Below are 19,834 nucleotides of genomic sequence, written 5' to 3' on the forward strand. Positions count from 1 at the left end.
TTTTTTTGCCACGAAGGAAAAAAAATGAAAAAACCAGTTGGCCGAGTACTTTTGGTCCGAATAGGACCGAAAGTACTCGGCCAACTCGCGTTTTTTTCATTTTTTCCTTTCGTGGCAAAAAACCTTTATTTATACATAGCATCACGTTTTATATACTTTTCGTGATCAAGTTATTCATATATATATATATATATATATATATATATATATATATATATAATGTATATATGTATATGTATGTAGTATGTATGGATGTATATGTATGTATGTATATATATATATATATATATATATATATATATATATATATATATATATATATATATATATATATATGTGTGTGTGTGTGTGTGTGTGTGGTGTGTGTGTGTGTGTGTGTGTGTGTGTGTGTGTGTATGTATGTGATGTATATGTATATATTTGTATATGTATATATATATATATATATATATATATATATATATATATATATATATATATATATATATATATATATATGAATGACTTGATCACGAAGTATATAAAACGTGATGCTAAGTATAAATAAAGGTTTTTTGCCACGAAGGAAAATATGAAAAAGGCCTGTTTGGACCCTTTACTGAGGCAAACTGATTTTACAAAGAACAACATAGTCAAAAGAAGGCTTAATATACAAACTGACACTACCAGATTAGCCATAAGGGTGATTTTACTCTACAGAAAGGAGGAGCCCCAGAGGGCTAGCCACACCTTGAAGGATACCCGCAGTAAAACAAGTGATTCTTCCAGAAAACAGTACATTTTGAAAAAAACACGGGAGCATATACAATTTAATATCATGAATTTTTACACAAATTTTCCCAACAAAAATTATTATTAATTTAAAAAACGAAAGAAAATATAAATATATATATATCGAGCAAGAGAAAGAGGGAGAGAATATCGAACCAGAGAGAGAGAGAGAGAGAGAGAGAGAGAGAGAGAGAGAGAGAGAGAGAGAGAGAGAGAGAGAGAGAGAGAGAGAGAGAAATAATAACTATATACATGTGAGACTAATCTATTAGTTGTTCATTTATTTTGAGGTCCTTCATAAACATCTTACAAATATATGGGTCCAAATGGTACATTCCCAGACTAAGATTTAGGTTGTTTTTATTAGTGATTTGTATAATTGCCGATTCCATAAAATCAATATTTAAATCGTTTAATGTTAATGTAGTGTTCTCTTATAACAATACCATTAAAGATATGCTAATTAAGAATAGTCCCGTAACAAATAACAACATCATTTACAAAATTCCTTGTAAGTATTGCCCATCGTTTTACGTTGGTCAGTCAAGTAAAAATTTATGTGTTCGGATTTAGCAGCATATGTATTCAGTTAGAACAGCCCAGACTTCAAGTGCACTGTTTATCCGAGTTAAAAAAGGGATTTTGACGAAGGAAAAATCTATTTCTGGGCAACGACCTGTGTCGCCCTGTGAAATGGTTCCTTTGATACTATTTCTTAGGAATAAATATTGCTATTCATCCTAGAGAAAAAAGAAACAATATAATGCCAAGATAAATGGCTCGCTCACCTCTAATAGAAGTGTCGGTATAGTAAGGAGCGAGTGGAATCACTACCAGAGGTCCCTTGCCATTTAGCTTCTTCCTTCGACAAAACCCCGAACTACGGAGGAGCCGTGCTACAGCTCCCGGTTCTACTACTACCGTGAGCGCCTCCGACGCCTGTGACGTCATTCCTGAAGATAGCCTCCAAGCTTGGGGTAATAATTAGGTGGGTTGAGGATAATCTAACTACAGGGTGGGGTTTCACAGGGCGACACAGGTCGTTGCCCAGAATAGATTTTTCCTTCGTCAAAATAAAACCCTTTTCTGGGCTTAAACCTGTGTCGGTCCTGTGAAAATAGTTACCAGAGAATGCTAAAACACCAAGCTTGAGGGACAGTACAGATAATAAAGAAGGTAAAGTTAAACACTTGTAAGGTTAATAGTATAATGATCAACTAAAATTACAGTCCTTTACAATTATGGTAAAGTATGAGCCCTTAAACATGGTTATAACTAAATTAGTTTAGCCTAACAACAAGCAAATTATATACTGGTTAGGCAAAAGACAGTATCGTAAGTTGATATATACATAATAATGGAACTGAATCCAACTAGAATGATGAACAATAGCAAAACTCAAGGTAACCCAATACATAGAGGCAAATAAACTAAGTAAGGGTGCAATGGGGCAGGCAGAAGGGAAGGCTACAAGAAGGTATAGGAATTATTAAGAGTCAGGAGAAACTGTGTTTCCAGCTGCCACTGCTGGAAATTTGAGGGCTTCTAAGGGTTTTAGGTAGTGCTTTTTGAAAACTGTTGGAGATTTCCAGCCTGTATATTTCTTAAGATCGTCAAAATTCATGTGTTGGAAATAATTAATAGATGTGGCCACCGCCCTAACATCGTGGGCCCGAGGAAAGGACTCTGGGTTGGCCTGTTTAATGAAGTATAAAATTTGTTGCCTGATCCCTTTTAGGGATAATGTACCACCTTCCTTCCTAATGAACAACGGGCCTGAAGATTTCAGAGTTGTTCTACTTAGGTAGGCTCTTAATGAGTTGACGGGACAAAGGGAAATGTCTTGAGGTAGTGGTAGGATTTTCCACGAGGACCATCTGTCCTGTGGATCTTCATTTTGGCTAGAAAGTGGCGATCTGGGGATAGAAGGACGTCCCCTGAGGGGAGGAAAACTCAATGTGACCTGGTTCCCTTGATAAGACTGACAGTTCTGATATTCTAGCTCCAGAGGCTAAACTTAATAAAAATAGGGTTTTCCTCAGGAGGGATATATAATTGGAAGAGTCATTATTAATGTCCGAGGCCAGTTTGAGGACATCATTTAAGAACCAAGAGACTGTTTTAGGTCTCGTTGACGGTCTTAATCTAGCACAAGCTTTTGGTATGGACGTAAAATACGAATCCCGTAAAGATCTATGCTAAAACCAAATTGGAAGATCTTTTAAGAGCTGATTTGGTCGTCTAGTGATAGTGCTTGCTGCTAAACCTTTCTCAAACAATGATCTGAAGAAAGTTATGCCTAGGTTCATTGTCATGACTTGAGAATTTGACATCTTAAGGAACTCTGCTAGTTTCTTGACAGATGAATCATATTGCCGGAGAAGTATCTATCTGATTCCAAGAATGAAATATTCTGGGGATCAATTTCTGCATTCCTCATAGCTGCGAATTTCAGAAAATCCATAAAGTTAGGGTTTTCTGAGTTCTTGAGGAAGCGGACGCAGTCTGAGTTTGCACTAACTGGGTTAGTTTGGGGTTGGGAATCCGTAGGGGTCGGAGTCTCACTCTAGGAGTAGAGGGAACCAATTGCTCTTGGCCAGTTGGGAGCTACTAGGAGCTACTTGGCCTTTGAATGTCCTGAGTTTGTCTAAAACTTTCATGAGAAGGTTCACCGGAGGGAAGAGGTAAATCTTCTTCCATTTGTTCCAATCGAGGATCATTGCATCCGTAGCATATGCTAGAGGATCGAGGTTGGGTGCCACGTAACAGGGGAGTTTGTGGTTTGACTCTGTGGCGAAGAGGTCTACTTGAAGTCCGGGGACTTGTAGACTGATCCAATTGAATGAACTCCTGTCCAGTGTCCACTCCGATTCCAACGAAACGGAGCGAGATAGAGCGTCTGCTACTACGTTCTTGAACCCTGCCGAGGTGAGTGGCTGACAGGTGCCATTTGTTTTTTTGTTTTGCCAGAGAGAAGATGGCTATCATGACGTGGTTCAGGTGGCTTGACTTGGATCCGCCCCTGTTTGATTGCAGTGTACTACTACTGCACTGTCCAGAACTAGTTTGAAATGTGAATTCTTGGGCGGACGGAGTCGTTTCAGTGTGAGAAATACTGCCATGGCCTCCAGTACATTGATATGTAGCTGGCGGAATGTTAACAAGACCAAGGTTCCTTTGAACCTTTTATACGTGCTTGGGAGGTATCCTCCCCACCCTCTGGTTATGGAGGCGTCCGTGTGGATTCACTAATGATGGAGGAGGGAGCTGTAGAGGAATTGCTTTTGAAAGATTCTTTGTCTCTGTCCAGGGGCGGAGACGTTTCCGTAAGATCGCCGGGATAGAAGCTAGTCTGTCCCGTGATCTGCAATTCGCTTTTGAGCGCCATACTCTGTTTATATCTTTGAGTTTGGCTCTGAGCAGAATGTCTGTGACTGATGCAAACTGGAGTGAGCCCAGGATCCTCTCCTGGCACCTCCCCCCCGGGATGTTTGTTGTTGTTTGAGAAATTGTTTTGTAGCTCTGCTATTTCTTTCCTTTTCAACGACGGAATTGATAGTGTGCGCGATTGCAAATCCCATTGAAGGCCTAACCACTGGAATCGAGATTCCGGTGTTAGTCTGGACTTGGTTTTGTTTATTTGGAAAACCTAAATGTTCCAGGATTTTGATCATCTTTGACCGTTGCTTCCTTGCATTCTTTGGGGTTCTTTGCCAAATAAGCCAAATCGTCCAGATAAGCCACTACATTATTCCTGTTTCCTTAGCTCTTGCACTACTGCTTCCGCCAATTTGGTGAAGATCCTCGGGGGCGGCTATGTTCGAGCCCGAATGGCATTACTTTGAAGGAGCAGGATCTGTTGCCTAGTTTGAAGCCTAGGAACGGACGGAAACGTGTCTGGCTATTGGGAACATGATAGTAGGCATCTGTAAGATCTATAGAGGTTGTGACGGCCCCACGGGGAAGTAAGGTCCGTACCTGCGAAACGGTCAGCATCCTGAACTTGTCGCAATGAATGTATAAGTTCAGATGGGACAAAGTCTGAAGATGATTCTTCGGTTTTCCGAGTCTTTCTTCTTTTTGGACGCTGAACAAGCGTCCTTGAAATTTTAAATTGTTGACTCTTGAGACTACTCCTTTGAGAAGGTCTTGGGTATACTCTGCCAATTCCGTTGTTGGTGCTTGATAGAATCTGTTGGTTGGAGGAGGGTCCTCTACCAACTCCAACCTGCCTTTGGTCACAACTAGGCCTATACTCTGAGCCCAAGGGCTGAACCCCCACCGCTGGCGGAAAAGAGGTACAGCCTCCCTCCTACCTTGGGACTCTCACTGCTGGTTTGCCGAGGGGCGGCCACCTCTTGCTCCTCGGAAACCTCTTCCTCTGTTTGCAGCCCTGCCGGACCCTCTGAATCGAGAGGCACCTCTTGCTCTGCTACCTCTCGCGCAACCTATTGAAAGCCTGAGTTCTGGCTTTCATAGTTGGAGTTGTAGGCTGGAGAGACAGCAAAGGAAGTAGAGGGTTGGGGTTGCTGGGACTGAGGGGTCAGGACAGGTATTGTTGTTGACCCTTCGACGATGGTTGCCCTTGTGATGCTGGGACTGCCTGAACCAACGTCTGCTGAGAAGGCTGGAAGGGAGAGAACTTTCTTGGTTTCTTCTTGATCCTTTGGTTAGGACCAGAAGATTCCTGTCTCTGCTTGCTACCAGTCCCACCTGACTTTGAGTCACTGGTTGACCTTTGAAGCCTCATGAAGGACTTCTGCTACCACTGGTGCTGGAAAGAGGTCCGTTCCCCAAATTGAGGAGCTATCAGCTTGTTCGGTTCATGGCGGATAGTAGCTTCCGCCAGAACGTGCTTCCTACAATTGCCTCCTGGCTATGAGGAAGTCGTAAAAGGTCACACTGCATGGTGTGCAGCAGACCTTTAGCCCAAAACCTTAAACAACGGCTCTTGTTGGTATACAAGAGCCGTCATCTCCGCCATAGTCATGGAGGAAAGGGATCTCGCGAGCCTAGTCCGGGCGTCGTACTCCGTCTGGATGAGGGAGTCCGACAACCTGGGAAGCCTCTCACTAAAGAGAGTGGTGGCACAGTCCGCCTTGAGTTTTCCTACTGAAAAAGTAGGAACTGCCCCCTCGAAGTACGTCTTGGAGCCTGGGACTAGGAGAGAGGTGGGTTCGTCTCCCGTAGTTGAGGCAGGGGCTCGTCTTTCAGGGCAGCCTGAAAGGTTGCTTCCACTACATTAAGGGTAAGTGGTAGCGGAGTCCCTTCCACCGGAGTGAAAATGGTGAAGGAACTTCTAAAGGCTGTGATGCGGGTATTTTCACACCCCCATTCCTCCAGACTTCTCATTAGAGTCTGCTGTGCCTGTTCCCTCGGAAGGATAACTGTTTCCTTGGGAACTTTGTCTTCTCTCATCATTGCTGCTTCCGTTAGCCGGACGTAGCCAATGAATGGGGGTTGAAGGTCCCTGGGGTGGAACTCAAAGTCCTCCCGCCTTTGAGTTCCTATGCCTTCGATGGTCAACATTCCGTTGACAAACGGGGCATACGAAGCAATCCTCCAAGGGTTGGCCGCCTTGAATTCCGGCAGTTGGCTGGAATCTGGCATTGGAAGAGGAGAAGTTGGCACAGCTAGGGGGGAACCTGCCGCGATCGAGGTTTGAATCCCGGCGATGGCATTCTCCTGAGCAGCCAGCCATTCCGCCAGCGATTGGATCGACTGGCCGGAAGACGTAACAGAACTGGAGAGCTGGGAGAGCACCGAGCCGACCTTGTTGTCTACCAAGGCCCCTACGATCACTCCCACCTGCTCCAGAATGTTGGCCGAAAAGGATTCGGGATCAAAAGGAGGGACTTGAGCCTGATCCTTACGGGATTTACGTTTGGGGGACCTCGACGCAGACGAAGAGGCCTCCCTTGACCTAACTGTTCCGGGGTGGTGAGTCGGAGTTACAGCGTCTGCCAAGATGACCGATTTCTTGGGGAGAGACTTCTTAAGTTTCTCCTCGGTCGACTTAGCCTTGGGGATCACTGAAGCAACCTTAGGACAGACAGACCGCTGGTCTTCAGTGAAGCCCCGGAAAGAAGTAGAAGTAGAAGGATCAGTGGAAGGTGATGGAGAAAGGGAACTCAGGAAAGGGCCCTGAGAACCACAGAAGCTGCCCACCCCTACTACACCCTTACCTGTACCCATGGAGTCTATAGCCATGGGTTCGACGTCGAGGTTCATTGCCGCGACGTCTTCCGCTACGTCCTCTGGAAAATCCCCGTCCTGAAGGGAGATCATGACTTGGAGATCGGCCAGCAAAGGGGCGGCTACTATCGAGTCCACCACTGATCCTTTCTTGGCTTCGGGGAATACCAGGTCCGCCATGTCCTGGGTAAGGATGTAGGGGCGGCCCTTCGAGTTCCTACCAAATCCCCCTACCCATGCTTTGAGAGTAGTCAAAGCCTTCTTCTTCTCGTCAGAACCCTGTAAGAAAGGTCTAGAGTTAGGGAAAGGATAGGGGAGAAATGTCTGTTGTGTTGAGACTATATGAATATGTGTCTCATATGTGAAAAGTATATAATAATAACAAGTATTCCAGGTGATGAATGAATGAAGATAGTGCTAAGAAAACTTACTACTAGTGAGGCATCGCCTACTAGCAAGTAGCAGGTTTGGCAGGCTTCGTGGTGCCAAACTAGAAAATCTTCCACCTTTACTGCACATCCTGTATGGGAGCGGCAAACTATATGGCTGCACGGGTCTTGGAGGATGGCATTGCACCCAATCTCCTGGCAGCACAACATCTGTAAGTCAAAGGATACATGAGTACCAATGACAACCTCCGGTGGTATAATTATGTAAAATATCCGTGGGTGCCGGAGTAAGACCGACGGATAGTGTTCTACGTATAAATGGCATGCAAAAGAATGCCGGAGTAGGCTCTAAGGCTCGCTCCGTATGAATATTACGTAGAAAAGTTACGAGGGGGGAAGAAAGTCTCTGCCCCGCCTAGGCTCACTTGTTATATGGGTAAAATAAAACTCCGTAGGGCCCGGAGTTCTCCGTGTGGCCCGGAGGTAAGAATATTGAGTGAGCAATGTCAAACTTCTGAAGAAGCGAGGGATAGGACAAGAGGCAGAAATAAAAAAAACCCCGGAGTAACGCAAAAAGTTCTAAAATAAAGTAAAAGAAAAACCCATCATATCAGTAAGTGCTCGTGTGAACTATCCTAGGTGGATAGGTACCCAGTGGTCCCCTCCCCCCTCTTATGTCTGGTACGGCGGAGAGTGACAGTGACACCTGCCGGACTGAACTCGGGGGGGGTGGAAGGGTAGGAAGAACGTGGGGTAGGGGAACATTCCCCACTGAGCGACCAGTTAAGGAGGACGGAGGAAGTAGGGGGAGAAGGTCCCGAGCCCCCGAGACACATGTATGAATGGAGAACACCAGTAGGGGGGAGCTCCCCCCACCACCCCATGAGTCACCCCCTCTCATGCAGACTCGGACGCTAGCTGTGAGAAACGAGTCATCACCCATCAGCGTGGGTGGCAATGTATGGAGGGGGGAAAGGAGGGGACGGGTGGAGGACCCCGTAACCGGGTGGCTCACCGCGATCGACCAGTGGTCTTCCCAGCCAGGTGATAAACACGAGGTGGGGAAGAGCCGTCAGAACAACATCAATATCACTGATATATATATAGGATTACTTATAATAAAATTAAATCAATCAAAATAAATAAAAATAAAGCGATATCTTAAAGCTAGGCTAACACAGGGAACATGACAAACTAAGCAATCAGAAAGAATAGGCTAATCGCCGATCCGAAGAAAGGGGTATGTTAGCCTAATCTAACCTCTAGTTCAAGAAAACGGGGGCAGGCTAATCACCAATCGACAATTGGGGTATGAAAGCCTAACTAACGGTAAAAACACATTTGATAACAGGGTTAGGTTAATCGCTATACTGAGCATGGTGTATGTTAGCCCAACCTAGTACCAATTTATAAGATAAACGGTAATCAGGAACTAGAGTAGGTAAGAGGGAACATCAGATTAAATAAATGATATGACTCTCAAAACCATGACTGATAAAAAACTCCTAACAACGTAAGGTGTAGCTAGGCTAAGGTCCAAACCGTGCGGTTGGAGCGCGCCCCGTGAAGGCCTAACTAATAAGCTAACTGCATAAAAGATATAGAGACTATGTGTAAGTAACTATATCAATAGTACTGTGAAAAGGGAAATCCCTAACGGTATGGGAGACCGAAAGAGAGAACCCGTACCGCCATGCGGTCGAGGGGCATACCGGGCCGATAAGGCTCCGAACATATAAAAAACACGAAGATCATCATAATATGAGATCAGTAACCCCAAACAGTACTTAACTTAGAAGCAGAAGCTGAAGACATCTTGAGGTAATCCAATAAAAGCGATTGCACAGCACAAGAAAAAAGCAACGTGTGGTGGCAATGCGTGCTATCTTCAGGAATGACGTCACAGGCGTCGGAGGCGCTCACGGTAGTAGTAGAACCGGGAGCTGTAGCACGGCTCCTCCGTAGTTTCGGGGTTTTTTGTCTGAAGGAAGAAGCTAAATGGCAAAGGGACCTCTGGTAGTGATTCCACTCGCTCCTTACTATACCGACATTCTATTAGAGGTGAGCGAAAGCATTTATCTTGGCATTATATTGTTTCTTTTTTCTCTAGGATGAATAGCAATATTTATTCCTAAGAAATAGTATCAAAGGAACCATTTCACAGGGCGACACAGGTTAAGCCCAGAAATCTCATTGTATTAATTGGGGTGATACCTCGGTAATTGCTAGATCTAATGATTATGTTTCAAGAAATTTACTGGAATTGGCAATTATACAAATCACTAATAAAAACAACCTAAATCTTAGTCTGGGAATGTACCATTTGGACCCATATATTTGTAAGATGTTTATGAAGTACCTCAAAATAAGTGAACAACTAATAAATTAGTCCCACATGTATATAGTTATTCTCTCTCTCTCTGGTTTGATATTCTCTCTCCCTCTTTCTCTTGCTTGATATATATATATTTATATTTTCTTTCGTCTTTTCATTAATAATAATTTTTGTTGGGAAAATTTGTGTAAAAATTCATGATATTAAATTGTATATGCTCCCATGTTTTTTTCAAAAATGTACTGTTTTCTGGAAGAATCACTTGGTTTACTGCGGGTATCCTTCAAGGTGTGGCTAAGCCTCTGGGGGCTCCTCCTTTCTGTAAGAGTGAAAATCGCCCATTATGGCCATATGAATCTGTAGTGTCAGTTTGTATATTAAGCCTTCTTTTGACTATGCTGTTCTTTGTAAAATCAGTTTGCCTCAGTAAAGGGTCCGAACAGGACCAAAAGTACTTGGCTATCTCGCTTTTTCATATTTTCCTTTGTGGCAAAAAACCTTTATATATATATATATATATATATATATATATATATATATATATATATATATATATATATATATATATATATATATATATATATATATATATATATATGTGTGTGTGTGTGTATGTATGTATGTGTGTATATATATATATATATATATATATATATATATATATGATATATATATATATATATATATCTATATATATAGTACTTATATTATATATATATATATATATATATATATATACTATATATATATATATATATATTATTCCGATTTCACCTTGTTCATTCCTAGGAAATGTAGTTTAACGCTGAAAAATTTGGCCTTGAATGGAAGACGAGGGATCAGAACAAAAAAAAAAAAAAACTCCTCAAGCATAAGGCTGATATTACTGAGGAAGGAGGAATTTTCATAAAATATGGACTCCAGGTTTAAATGCACTGTATTTACATGAATTTACAGAGGTCCAGGAAACTAAAGAAAAGGGGGATTGCTTTGTCGATCCACTGGAACACGTGACTGGACCAATCCAGTCACAGCATTCAGAAATTTTGCGCTAACTTATTGAAAATGCAAGCTTGCTCCAAAGGGTTTCCAACTCCTACCACAATGAGGCAGTATTTTTGTCTGCAAATAGATAGGACATGGCATAAGGCGGGGGGCACATGAGGGCGAACTTTACACACTACTTTCTTTCAATCAAAAAGGCAACTCATGGCGGGGGGGTTTTAGTTTTCTCTGGGTTGTTGGGTTTAAAAATATAAGAGTTTAAGTCTTTCATCGTCACCAGTCAATTTCTTCGTAAAGCCCCTAGAGGACAAAACCAGCAACTGCGCTATAAAGAACAAGTTTGGTGTTAGGAAAAACCTATTTTTGGTATTTGCTGTTAAGTCTTCAAAACCCTCCCACCTCCCTGATGAAAAAGCATGGGATTTGGCAAGGGATCATCCTACATTGACCAACAGAGAGAAATGGTTTATTACTCTCTGTTGTCTTTTACCAGGCCTAGTCATAAATAAGGTTTGTTTGTTTGTTTGTATGGTGTTTTTATGTTGCATGGAACCAGTGGTTATTCAACAACGGGACCGACGGCTTTACGTGACTTCCGAACCACGTCGAGAGTGAAATTCTATCACCAGAAATACACATCTCTCACTCCTCAGTGGAATGGTTGAGAATCAAACCCGCAACCACCAAGGTGGGAAGCAAACACCATACCAACCATGCCACTGAGGCGCTCATAAATAAGTGGGCATCGAGCATTAGTCACCTCTCCCAGATTTTGACATGGGAATAACTGGGTTCAACCTCACTGAAGATAAGAGAAAATGCCTTCTTGTCTTTTGAGTCCATTATACTCTATTACGTATCATAGTGTTTATCATTATGACACAATAACCAGCTACAAGAACAGACTAAAAGATATTTCTTTGATATTAGTCAAGTCACCATGGAGGGCGCTGGCAAACCATGGAGGGTAACTCTTTGAAGACTCAATAGCAACTACCAAAAGTGGGTTTTCCTTTGTCAAAACCTGTTTTTTACAAAAAAAAAAAAAAAAAAAATTTTTTTTGCACTTTAGGAATGAATTTGCATTGTTTGAAAAAGATGTTTTTGCTTAGCTTGATGGATACACTAGCAGTTATATGTAGGTATTTCCAAACCTAGAAATATGTCTGAATTATATGAAATACTTGCAATGTCATGTCTTTGCAGGCATATTCTGATCATAGTGACTTGGTGGCCAGACGCATGGGCTTTATCCCTCTGCCTCTTGGAGTTGTCATGTATCGTGTGTTAAGCCAGTCTATTCCTCTGCATAATCCAGCTTCCTACCTTGTTCTCCTTTTTGGATTCCTGTGTCTGCTATCTTTCAGGTATGTACATATATTTTCATCGCTTTGGTATAATACAGAAGTAGTGCAATGTTCTCTAACCATATTCATTGTCATAGCCTGAGGACCATGGCTGTCTTGTGATTATTTAGTGTTCACTTTTTCTATCAATTATCTCATTATTTGGTAGCATTTTTATACTTATTTTGTAGTTGCATTATTTGTGCATGTCTATTTTTTTCAGTATTTTTTCAAACTCTTATCTTTTATTGTCTTGTGCATGTCACATAAATGACATTTGATAATAAAATAGTGGGACAATTAAGCTATATGTCACTATGACAGACCGTATTTTTAAAGAGTTCTTTAAGGGTCATCCGAGTCATTAACATTGGCTTATGTCCAAGGAATCTTTCTTTAATTGCATCAACTGCCATTGTCTCTTGCTCATTGATAAATTCTCATTGTTCAAGCCCAGCAATTAGTTGATCACACATTTTCACCATGTTGTCTATAAGGATTTTTTCTCCTGTATTTACTATGCCATCATCATCTTCACTGCTATTATTATTATCTGTATTCAGCACCAATTTGGCAATTTCCCCATCACTCAAGGAATGAACAGTAGGTGCATCATTGTCAGTGTTTAGCATTTCTTCAATGTCAGCGTCCTCTAACTTATATACATTGCTGTCTTATAAACTTTTAGTGTAATTTACGAGGTTGGATATCACCTTCTCATTAGTTAGACAGAATCCTTCAAAGTTGGTATCTGTAGGATCATAATCATCATCGAACAATTTTGAAGGCCAGATTTGTTGCTTTATCAATATTATTCCATGCATTGGACACTGTATAAATGGCATCCTTTACACAGTTTCGGACTTCTGTGCCTCTGTGGGCTGAATGGCCCCTTGGCTCCAGCGCTTGGCTGTGCCAAAAATTTTATAATCTAAACTAATCTAATCTAATCCTGTGCCTCTATTAACTGTAGCAGCATTCTGTTTATAAATTGATCTTTATACTTTGTCTTTAAGGGCTTTATCTTCAGGAAGTGTAAAATGCCTTGGGCTGTAAAATAGACGTTACATTGGAAGGCAAGTATGTAAATTACAAAAACATTATTTTTCCTGAGAAGTTTGGCAGGGGATTGTACGGAGCAGTTTTTTTCAGAATAAATAAATTTTAGTTTTCTTGCAGACCAGCCTGCCCACAATGAGCTCATGATGCTAGTACAAAATGGTTATTAAACCAGTGAGAAAAGATTTCTCAAGTTACCTGTGCTTTCTTGTTTACATAATAATACAAAGGTATGCATATACCTTCAACACATCTCAGACATTGGATCTTTCCACTCTCAGCCAACTTTACCTTGTGCGTGCCTGCTGCATTAACACAAGCAAGAACAGTTAACAGACCTTAGCATCCTTAAATCCTGTTGGTGTTATTTCATTTCTTGTCATTAATGTTTTTCTAGGGACATAATGCTGGAACAAAGCTGTTTCATCCATTGTAAATATTTTCAGGACTAAGATTTCATTAGCTAATATCTTGGCAAATTCTTCAATGATATTTTCAGCTACTTCATAATCAGCAGAAGCTTTTCACCACAGACGTTCAGATATTTTACATCATGGTGCTTTTTAAATTTCTGTAGCCAACCTTCTGAGTATATGCCTTCAATGTTTAGTTCTTCGTGATATACTTTAGTTAGCTTTATGACCATTGTACTGTTCAGTGGCGCCTGCTTCCTTCTTTGCTGTCAAATTCATTAATTGGCAAGCAATCAAGATCTTCATTTTTTGCCCTTAATTTATGGTCATCACTTAAACTATGAAACTAAAGCAACTTGTTTTTCTGTTTTTTAAAATCATATATGGTGGTAATGCTTACATCATATTCTTCTATCAAATGTGCATACACACACAACGATCAGGTTTCTGTCACTTTCTGTGTTATTGATTATGAAAAACACTTACTCTTTTTCTCACCATTACCAAGAGGGGTATCTGCAGTAATTTTCAACATTTTCAAAGTCTAAAATAATAAAAAAAAAAAAAAAACAAGAAAATTAGGGATGTATAGCAAATGCAAATGCATGTTCACTCACTGTGAGGGCTGAGTTTCTAATGCTTCACTGCTGGCATTGCTGAGCTATTTAAACAGCTGATTGGCAGTGCTGGCTGTATAGGCCTACCCAACAAGATTAGGCATGTCACTGTGTGGGATTTTTCATACCACTATAATAAAGTTAAAATTGTTAAATTCTTGTTTTCATGAAGAAATAATTATATAAAGCAAATTATTGAGTAATTATTGCCGACAGCAGCCTTACAAATTGATGCTCTACTCTACAAAATGGTTTCGGTTTTTAGAACTTTGGATAAAGGATTGTTTATCTGTACCTCAGTTCAGAAATATAGCTGGAGTTCTGGAAGATAAAAGAACTTACATCATTCATTCAATAATTGTTCAATGGACATACAGAGCAAGACAAAAAAATCACTTGCATATAGTATTAGGAAAACATCTTGAAAACATTAGCAGCATCAAAACTGTATGAAAACCATTATCAAGTAGTGTAACCAGACCACTGATAAATTTCTGGGTTCGACCTGTGTTCGCCGGTGAAAAGTTCCTGTAGCTCACTTTTCTAAGTATAAATAGATTCTAAATATACCAGAGAAAAAAGCTAGCATGGTGTGCTGAGGTTGTTACCCTCGCGCGAGCACCCAAAGGTTGTCGGGTATAAAGTACAAGGCGAGTGGAAGCCACTATTCACAGGTCTTCTGCCAATTAGAGGATTCCTTTCCAAAATCCCTCTCGTGGAAAGAGCTGTTGCAAAGGCCACTCCTCCCTCTCGCTCCTGCTACTACTACCCGACCCACGCGCCATCTACTTTCCTGTACTTAGACTTTGTAGCCAGTGCACGCTTTTCTTGTTGCTCCCGTGTTTTCTTGGATTTAGCGATGGCATCTTCAGAACTTCCTCCTTCTTCTAAGTTGAGTATCCCAATTTGTGTTTTCGTAACTTACACAGTCGCGGGGCTTCCCAAATTGGCCTTCGGCCCCTAGAAATGTATTGGGGGGACGTTGGTGTGTCCGCCATTTCGGGAGCATCATCAGAACGTGTGGAGCTCTGGTACTTATTAATTTCCTTTTAAATTTAATATAGACCAAAAATTTTATTCATACAATCATCAAATGTATCTTATATTACGTGTTTATTTATTATTCGAGTTGGAATTGGTTCGTAGAGAGGCCTAAGAGGCCTAACGCGCTCTTGATGTACTCTGGGGTTTAAAGACTGGGGTTTTAAAGAAGGTTGATTAGTTTAGACCTCCCCTCCCCCCCAGCTTCCCAAGAGCATGTTTGTGCCTATCTCGGCGTAATGTGAAATCGGTAGGCTATTAGTAGCCTGTCGCATTTATCACAGGACAGGAGAGATAAAGCCTTCTTTCTCCTTCTCCTGATGTGACTTTTGCATGATTTACTAAATGTTTAATACAAACCAAAACCAAATCAGATTGTAAAATATGCAAGTAGATTTAATATCATGAAGAGGTTGGAAGAGTTGTCCCCCCCCCCCCCCCCCCCCCCCCCTCCCCCCCCCCCCCCCCCCTCCCCCCCCCCCCCGCTTAAAACGGGACCAAGCCTAGGTCAGACTTGGAAGGTAGGCTAGGTGTCCCAAACCCTGTACCCTTTATGCCTCTTCCCCTGCTGGCGCTACAATGCTAGAGGGGAGGATATCAAGGATTAAAAACCTTTCCATCCTTTCACATTGTTGGACCTATCCTCCCTGCCAATCTGAATCGAAAAAATTCGAATTTAGTAGGTTTGGTCGAGGGCTAATGTTCACATTATGATGTCTTTGAGGAGATTTGGCCTAACTGTCCGGTTCCGTAGTGATCTCGGAGGGTTAGGCTAGATCCATACTGGGTAGTCCTCCTTAACCTTGTTTGCAAAACTCTTCCTTGATACCTCATTATTAAATTTAGATAGTATTATAATTATTATTATTATATTTGTCTGTATAAGTGGTCTGGTTGTTTTCATCTTGGCCTAGCCTCCTTTAATACAACTTTTAGTAGTAGGCCATGTCCCCCTGGTTGAGAGCGATCACCGATCGGTTGCTGTACCAACCATGACGGGCCACAGGCCCAGTCGGACTACCACCCCTGCAGTGGTAGGCTACGCAACCTCCAATAGGTGTCCATCTCTGATCGGGTCGGTGGCCAAGCGATCTCTCCCCCCCAAGGGGTTGAGAGCCAAGTCCGCCAGATCCAAGGCGACAGAGTCTGGATTCAACAATGAGACCCTCGCTAACCTTCTAATGTCGAAGGTTAGAGAAGCGGTTGATGAGAGGCTTGAGTTGTTACGACTCGCCTCGGGCACTGAACACCTACCTCCTGGCCAGGCAATAACATCACTGGCCAAGAGGATCAGGCCCCTGGAGGAGATGATGACCGGATTTCTCCACTCTGGATCCCCGGCGCTGGCTATGACAGTGCCGGATGCGTCAAAGCTGCCGCCATTTGATAAAAACAACCCGTTGCGGTTAGCTTTACATGCCCCATTTTTAGATGGGAAGCTAACTATTGAAGGGTGCGGAACCCGTCCGTTGGAAGACTGAGCTCTTCCCGCCGGGTCTCCAATTTCCCTTTCCAGAATTTGTCAGACTAGCAGAACATGCGCTAGTCAGAATAGCCAAGGTCCCGAAGGAGACAGTGATCTTCCCTAGGGACCAAGCTTGGGTGGGTTTTGCACCCTCACTGACTGGGTATGCATCAACACTAAGTTGATGCCACACAAGGGTACTTTCACCATGTTTGTGACCCCAGATAATGTTCCGTCACCCTGTACAGACAAGGTAGCAGAACTAACCCTACAAGCGGCAGCAGAGGATAAACCCCTACCAGTACTGAAAGAGACAGAGGCCACTTCTCTTCTCTTCCCTCCAGGTAGGGAGATCTGGGACGAAGTTCCGGCCACGATTACGGCAGGTAAACTTGACCCGAATTGCGTTTCCACTCTATTCTCTGAGAGGCTGCCTAAAATTCCGGACCATTTGATCAGGGCGGAATTTGAAGCACGATCTAGGCTAGGAAGATCTATCAACTCCGTCACGACGGCGGAGTTAGTAGCTTCCACATACCGTGACAACAGGTGTCCGGGTCCTGACGAAAGGTCTACTACAGACCTTCCAGTCGCGATGGCGAGACGTGCTTGTAGGAAGTATGTCCTGGCTGGGTGCCTCTTATAAGGCACAAACCCAATAGACTAATAAAATCCTCAGTATGGGGAGAAAACTTGTTCCCGGAAGACGAAGTTGCCAACATCTCTCGGGAGGCATCCAGAGCCAACCAAAGCCTTCGGGTCCGTTGGGGTCTCCCCTTCAAACGAAAGTTTGAGGCCCCCGGACACCAGACCAGACCCAAGAAGAGGCCAAGGCAATTCAATCCTTACCAGGCCTCCCGTCCTCAAACGGTTGTGCAAGCGGTTCCGGTTTCACAAATCGGTAAGCCTTCAACATCTAAGGCCCATCCGCAACAGCAGTTCGTATTACTGCAAACTCCGCCAGCTCAACAGCCTTCAACCTCCACAGCTTTAGTGACCTCCCCAGCCTTTAACCCCGCCTATGAAGCAAGGGATGGATTTCGCAGCTACAATAGGCATGCGGGAAGTAGCAGGGCCAGAGGTGGCTCACGGCTACGAGGCGGACCAAGGTGTAGAGGCTTCCGCGGAGGCAGAGGCAGCAAACCTGCATCTAACCAGTGAGAGCTGCAGGTAGGAGGGAGATTATATCTCTTCCGGGACCACTGGACCTTCAGTTCATGGGCCCACAGTATAGTCTCGAAAGGTCTAGGGTGGAAATGGGAGAAAGGGCCCCCTCCGCCATTCAAATTTTATCAGAGGCCAACAAAGGACCTTGTAGATTATACCAAAGATCTCCTGCAGAAGAAGGCCATAAAGAGAGTGAAATGGCTAAAGTTTCAAGGACGTCTGTTCAGTGTCCCAAAGAAGGACTCGGAAAAAAGAAGAGTAATTCTTGACTTGTCCCGTCTCAACTCATACATTCATTGCAACAAGTTCCACATGTTGACAGTCTCGCCGGTACGGACCTTACTTCCCCCGTGGGGCCGTCACCACCTCTATAGATCTTACAGACGCTTACTATCATGTTCCAATAGCAAGGAACTTCTCTCCGTACCTAGGCTTTATGGAGGAGTAATTTTATTGGTTTATTTTATTGACATCCAAAGGTTGTGTGAGAGAGAGAGAGAGAGAGAGAGAGAGAGATGGTGGAAGAATGAATGGGAGTGGCTAGATGGCGGTCGGAAGCATGTCTGTTGTGGCACTCTGTAGGTAGTCAATGGAAGTCTTTACTAGGAGTTGTAAACAGTGAGGCGTGGTCAAGTCAGTGTTGGTTTTGGCAGCAGTTTTCCTTTGGTGTTTTGTTGTTTGGGTGTTATTTGATAGATTTTGGGGTTGTGAAGTTGTTGTGCGTGTGTCTGTCTGGTTGTGGTGAGGTTAAGAAGGTTGGTGGTGCATTTTCTGTGTCTGTTAGTGGTGGTTGGGCAGGGTGGTTTTTTGGCGGGTTGTTGTACTGCTGTAAGTCGTGTGGTGTCGTGTTTTTTCAGGCGGTGGTGTTCATCTGCATTTAGTCGTTGGGTTATTGAGCTTTTGTGGGGTTGTGGGTCCCGGGTGGTTGATTTGTGTTTGGTTGTCGGCGGTGGTTGTGTGTTGGCTAGCCTATAGCCTATATCCAGTGGACGACAGCACAGCCTAGTCCTAGGTATTCTGAAGCCAGCGGTGAGTACCTGTTTGTGTTTTTTGTTCTGTATGTAGGTATTGGGGCAATTGTCCGGCTGTGTTTTTAGTGTTAAGTGGAAAGTGTGATTGAGGGTGGGTTTGATGGCCAGGCAGGTTAAGTTTATGTGGGGAGGTTACTTGTTTTTGTGATCCCGCCACATTATTTTTTGGCGCCTGAACAGGGGACTGTTGGTGTGGCAGCTGCAGGACAATTGGTCTAGGCTAGTGTGTATGAGTGGTGAGAAAGTTTGAGATGGAAGGATTGAGTGAGGTGGAGAGGCTGAAGGAGTTGAGGTTGGAGAGGGAAGTAAGAGGACAATTAGAAGTGGATAATGAGAGGTTAAGGGTAGAGTGAGGAGATGAAGAGCGAGTAGTAGAGGAAATGAGAGGAATGCTAAGGAGTGCAAAAGTGGAAATGAAAGAAGAAGTGAAAGGAGCAGAAGAGAGAATGGTTGAGAAAATGGATGAAAAATTCTTAGGGATGATGAATGCAGTGCAGGAGATGATGAAGGGGTTCATGGGAGAGGGAGCTGTAGGGGGTAGGCCTACTGGGTCTTGTGATAGGCCAGAAGGTGGTAAAGACAGTGGAAGAGCGAGGGGATGAAACTACGAGTGACGAAGGTGACGTTTGTGTGGTAGGTAAAGGGAAGAAGGGAAAGAGACAGGATAAGGATAAACCTGAGGACAAGAATAGAAGGGGGTTGAGGAAAAGAAGACGATTTAAGGGAAAGAAGGTTAGGAAGGATGACGGACAGGATGAGACTAAGACTGAATACATTGGGGAAAGGGCTGAGAGTGATTTGGATAGCGGTGAGTGGAAACAGGTGGGTAGAAAGAAGGGTAAGAAGAGCGTAATGAGGAGCATGGATGTTAGTATGGAAGTTGATTCCCTATATTCGGACGAGGTTAAGAGGGATCAGAATGGTAGTAGCGAAAGTGAGAGTGAGCGGGAAGTACGAAAGGCTGTATATAGAGAGAGATACCTGGATGTGCACAATACGA

The 19,834-nt window shown here is 43.0% G+C and overlaps 1 protein-coding gene across 1 annotated transcript in view; it reads left to right on the top strand.

The window, feature by feature from the left end:
- LOC135217559 (transmembrane anterior posterior transformation protein 1 homolog) overlaps positions 1 to 19,834 on the top strand; it is a 279,484-nt gene that overhangs the window by 242,395 nt on the left and 17,255 nt on the right. Inside the window, exon 10 of the mRNA XM_064253524.1 lies at positions 11,902 to 12,062. Within this exon, the coding sequence (XP_064109594.1) occupies positions 11,902 to 12,062 (161 nt within the window). The remainder of the gene's footprint in view (positions 1 to 11,901; positions 12,063 to 19,834) is intronic.

Source organism: Macrobrachium nipponense, chromosome 7, assembly GCF_015104395.2.
Source record: "Macrobrachium nipponense isolate FS-2020 chromosome 7, ASM1510439v2, whole genome shotgun sequence".
Lineage (NCBI taxonomy): Eukaryota > Metazoa > Arthropoda > Malacostraca > Decapoda > Palaemonidae > Macrobrachium > Macrobrachium nipponense.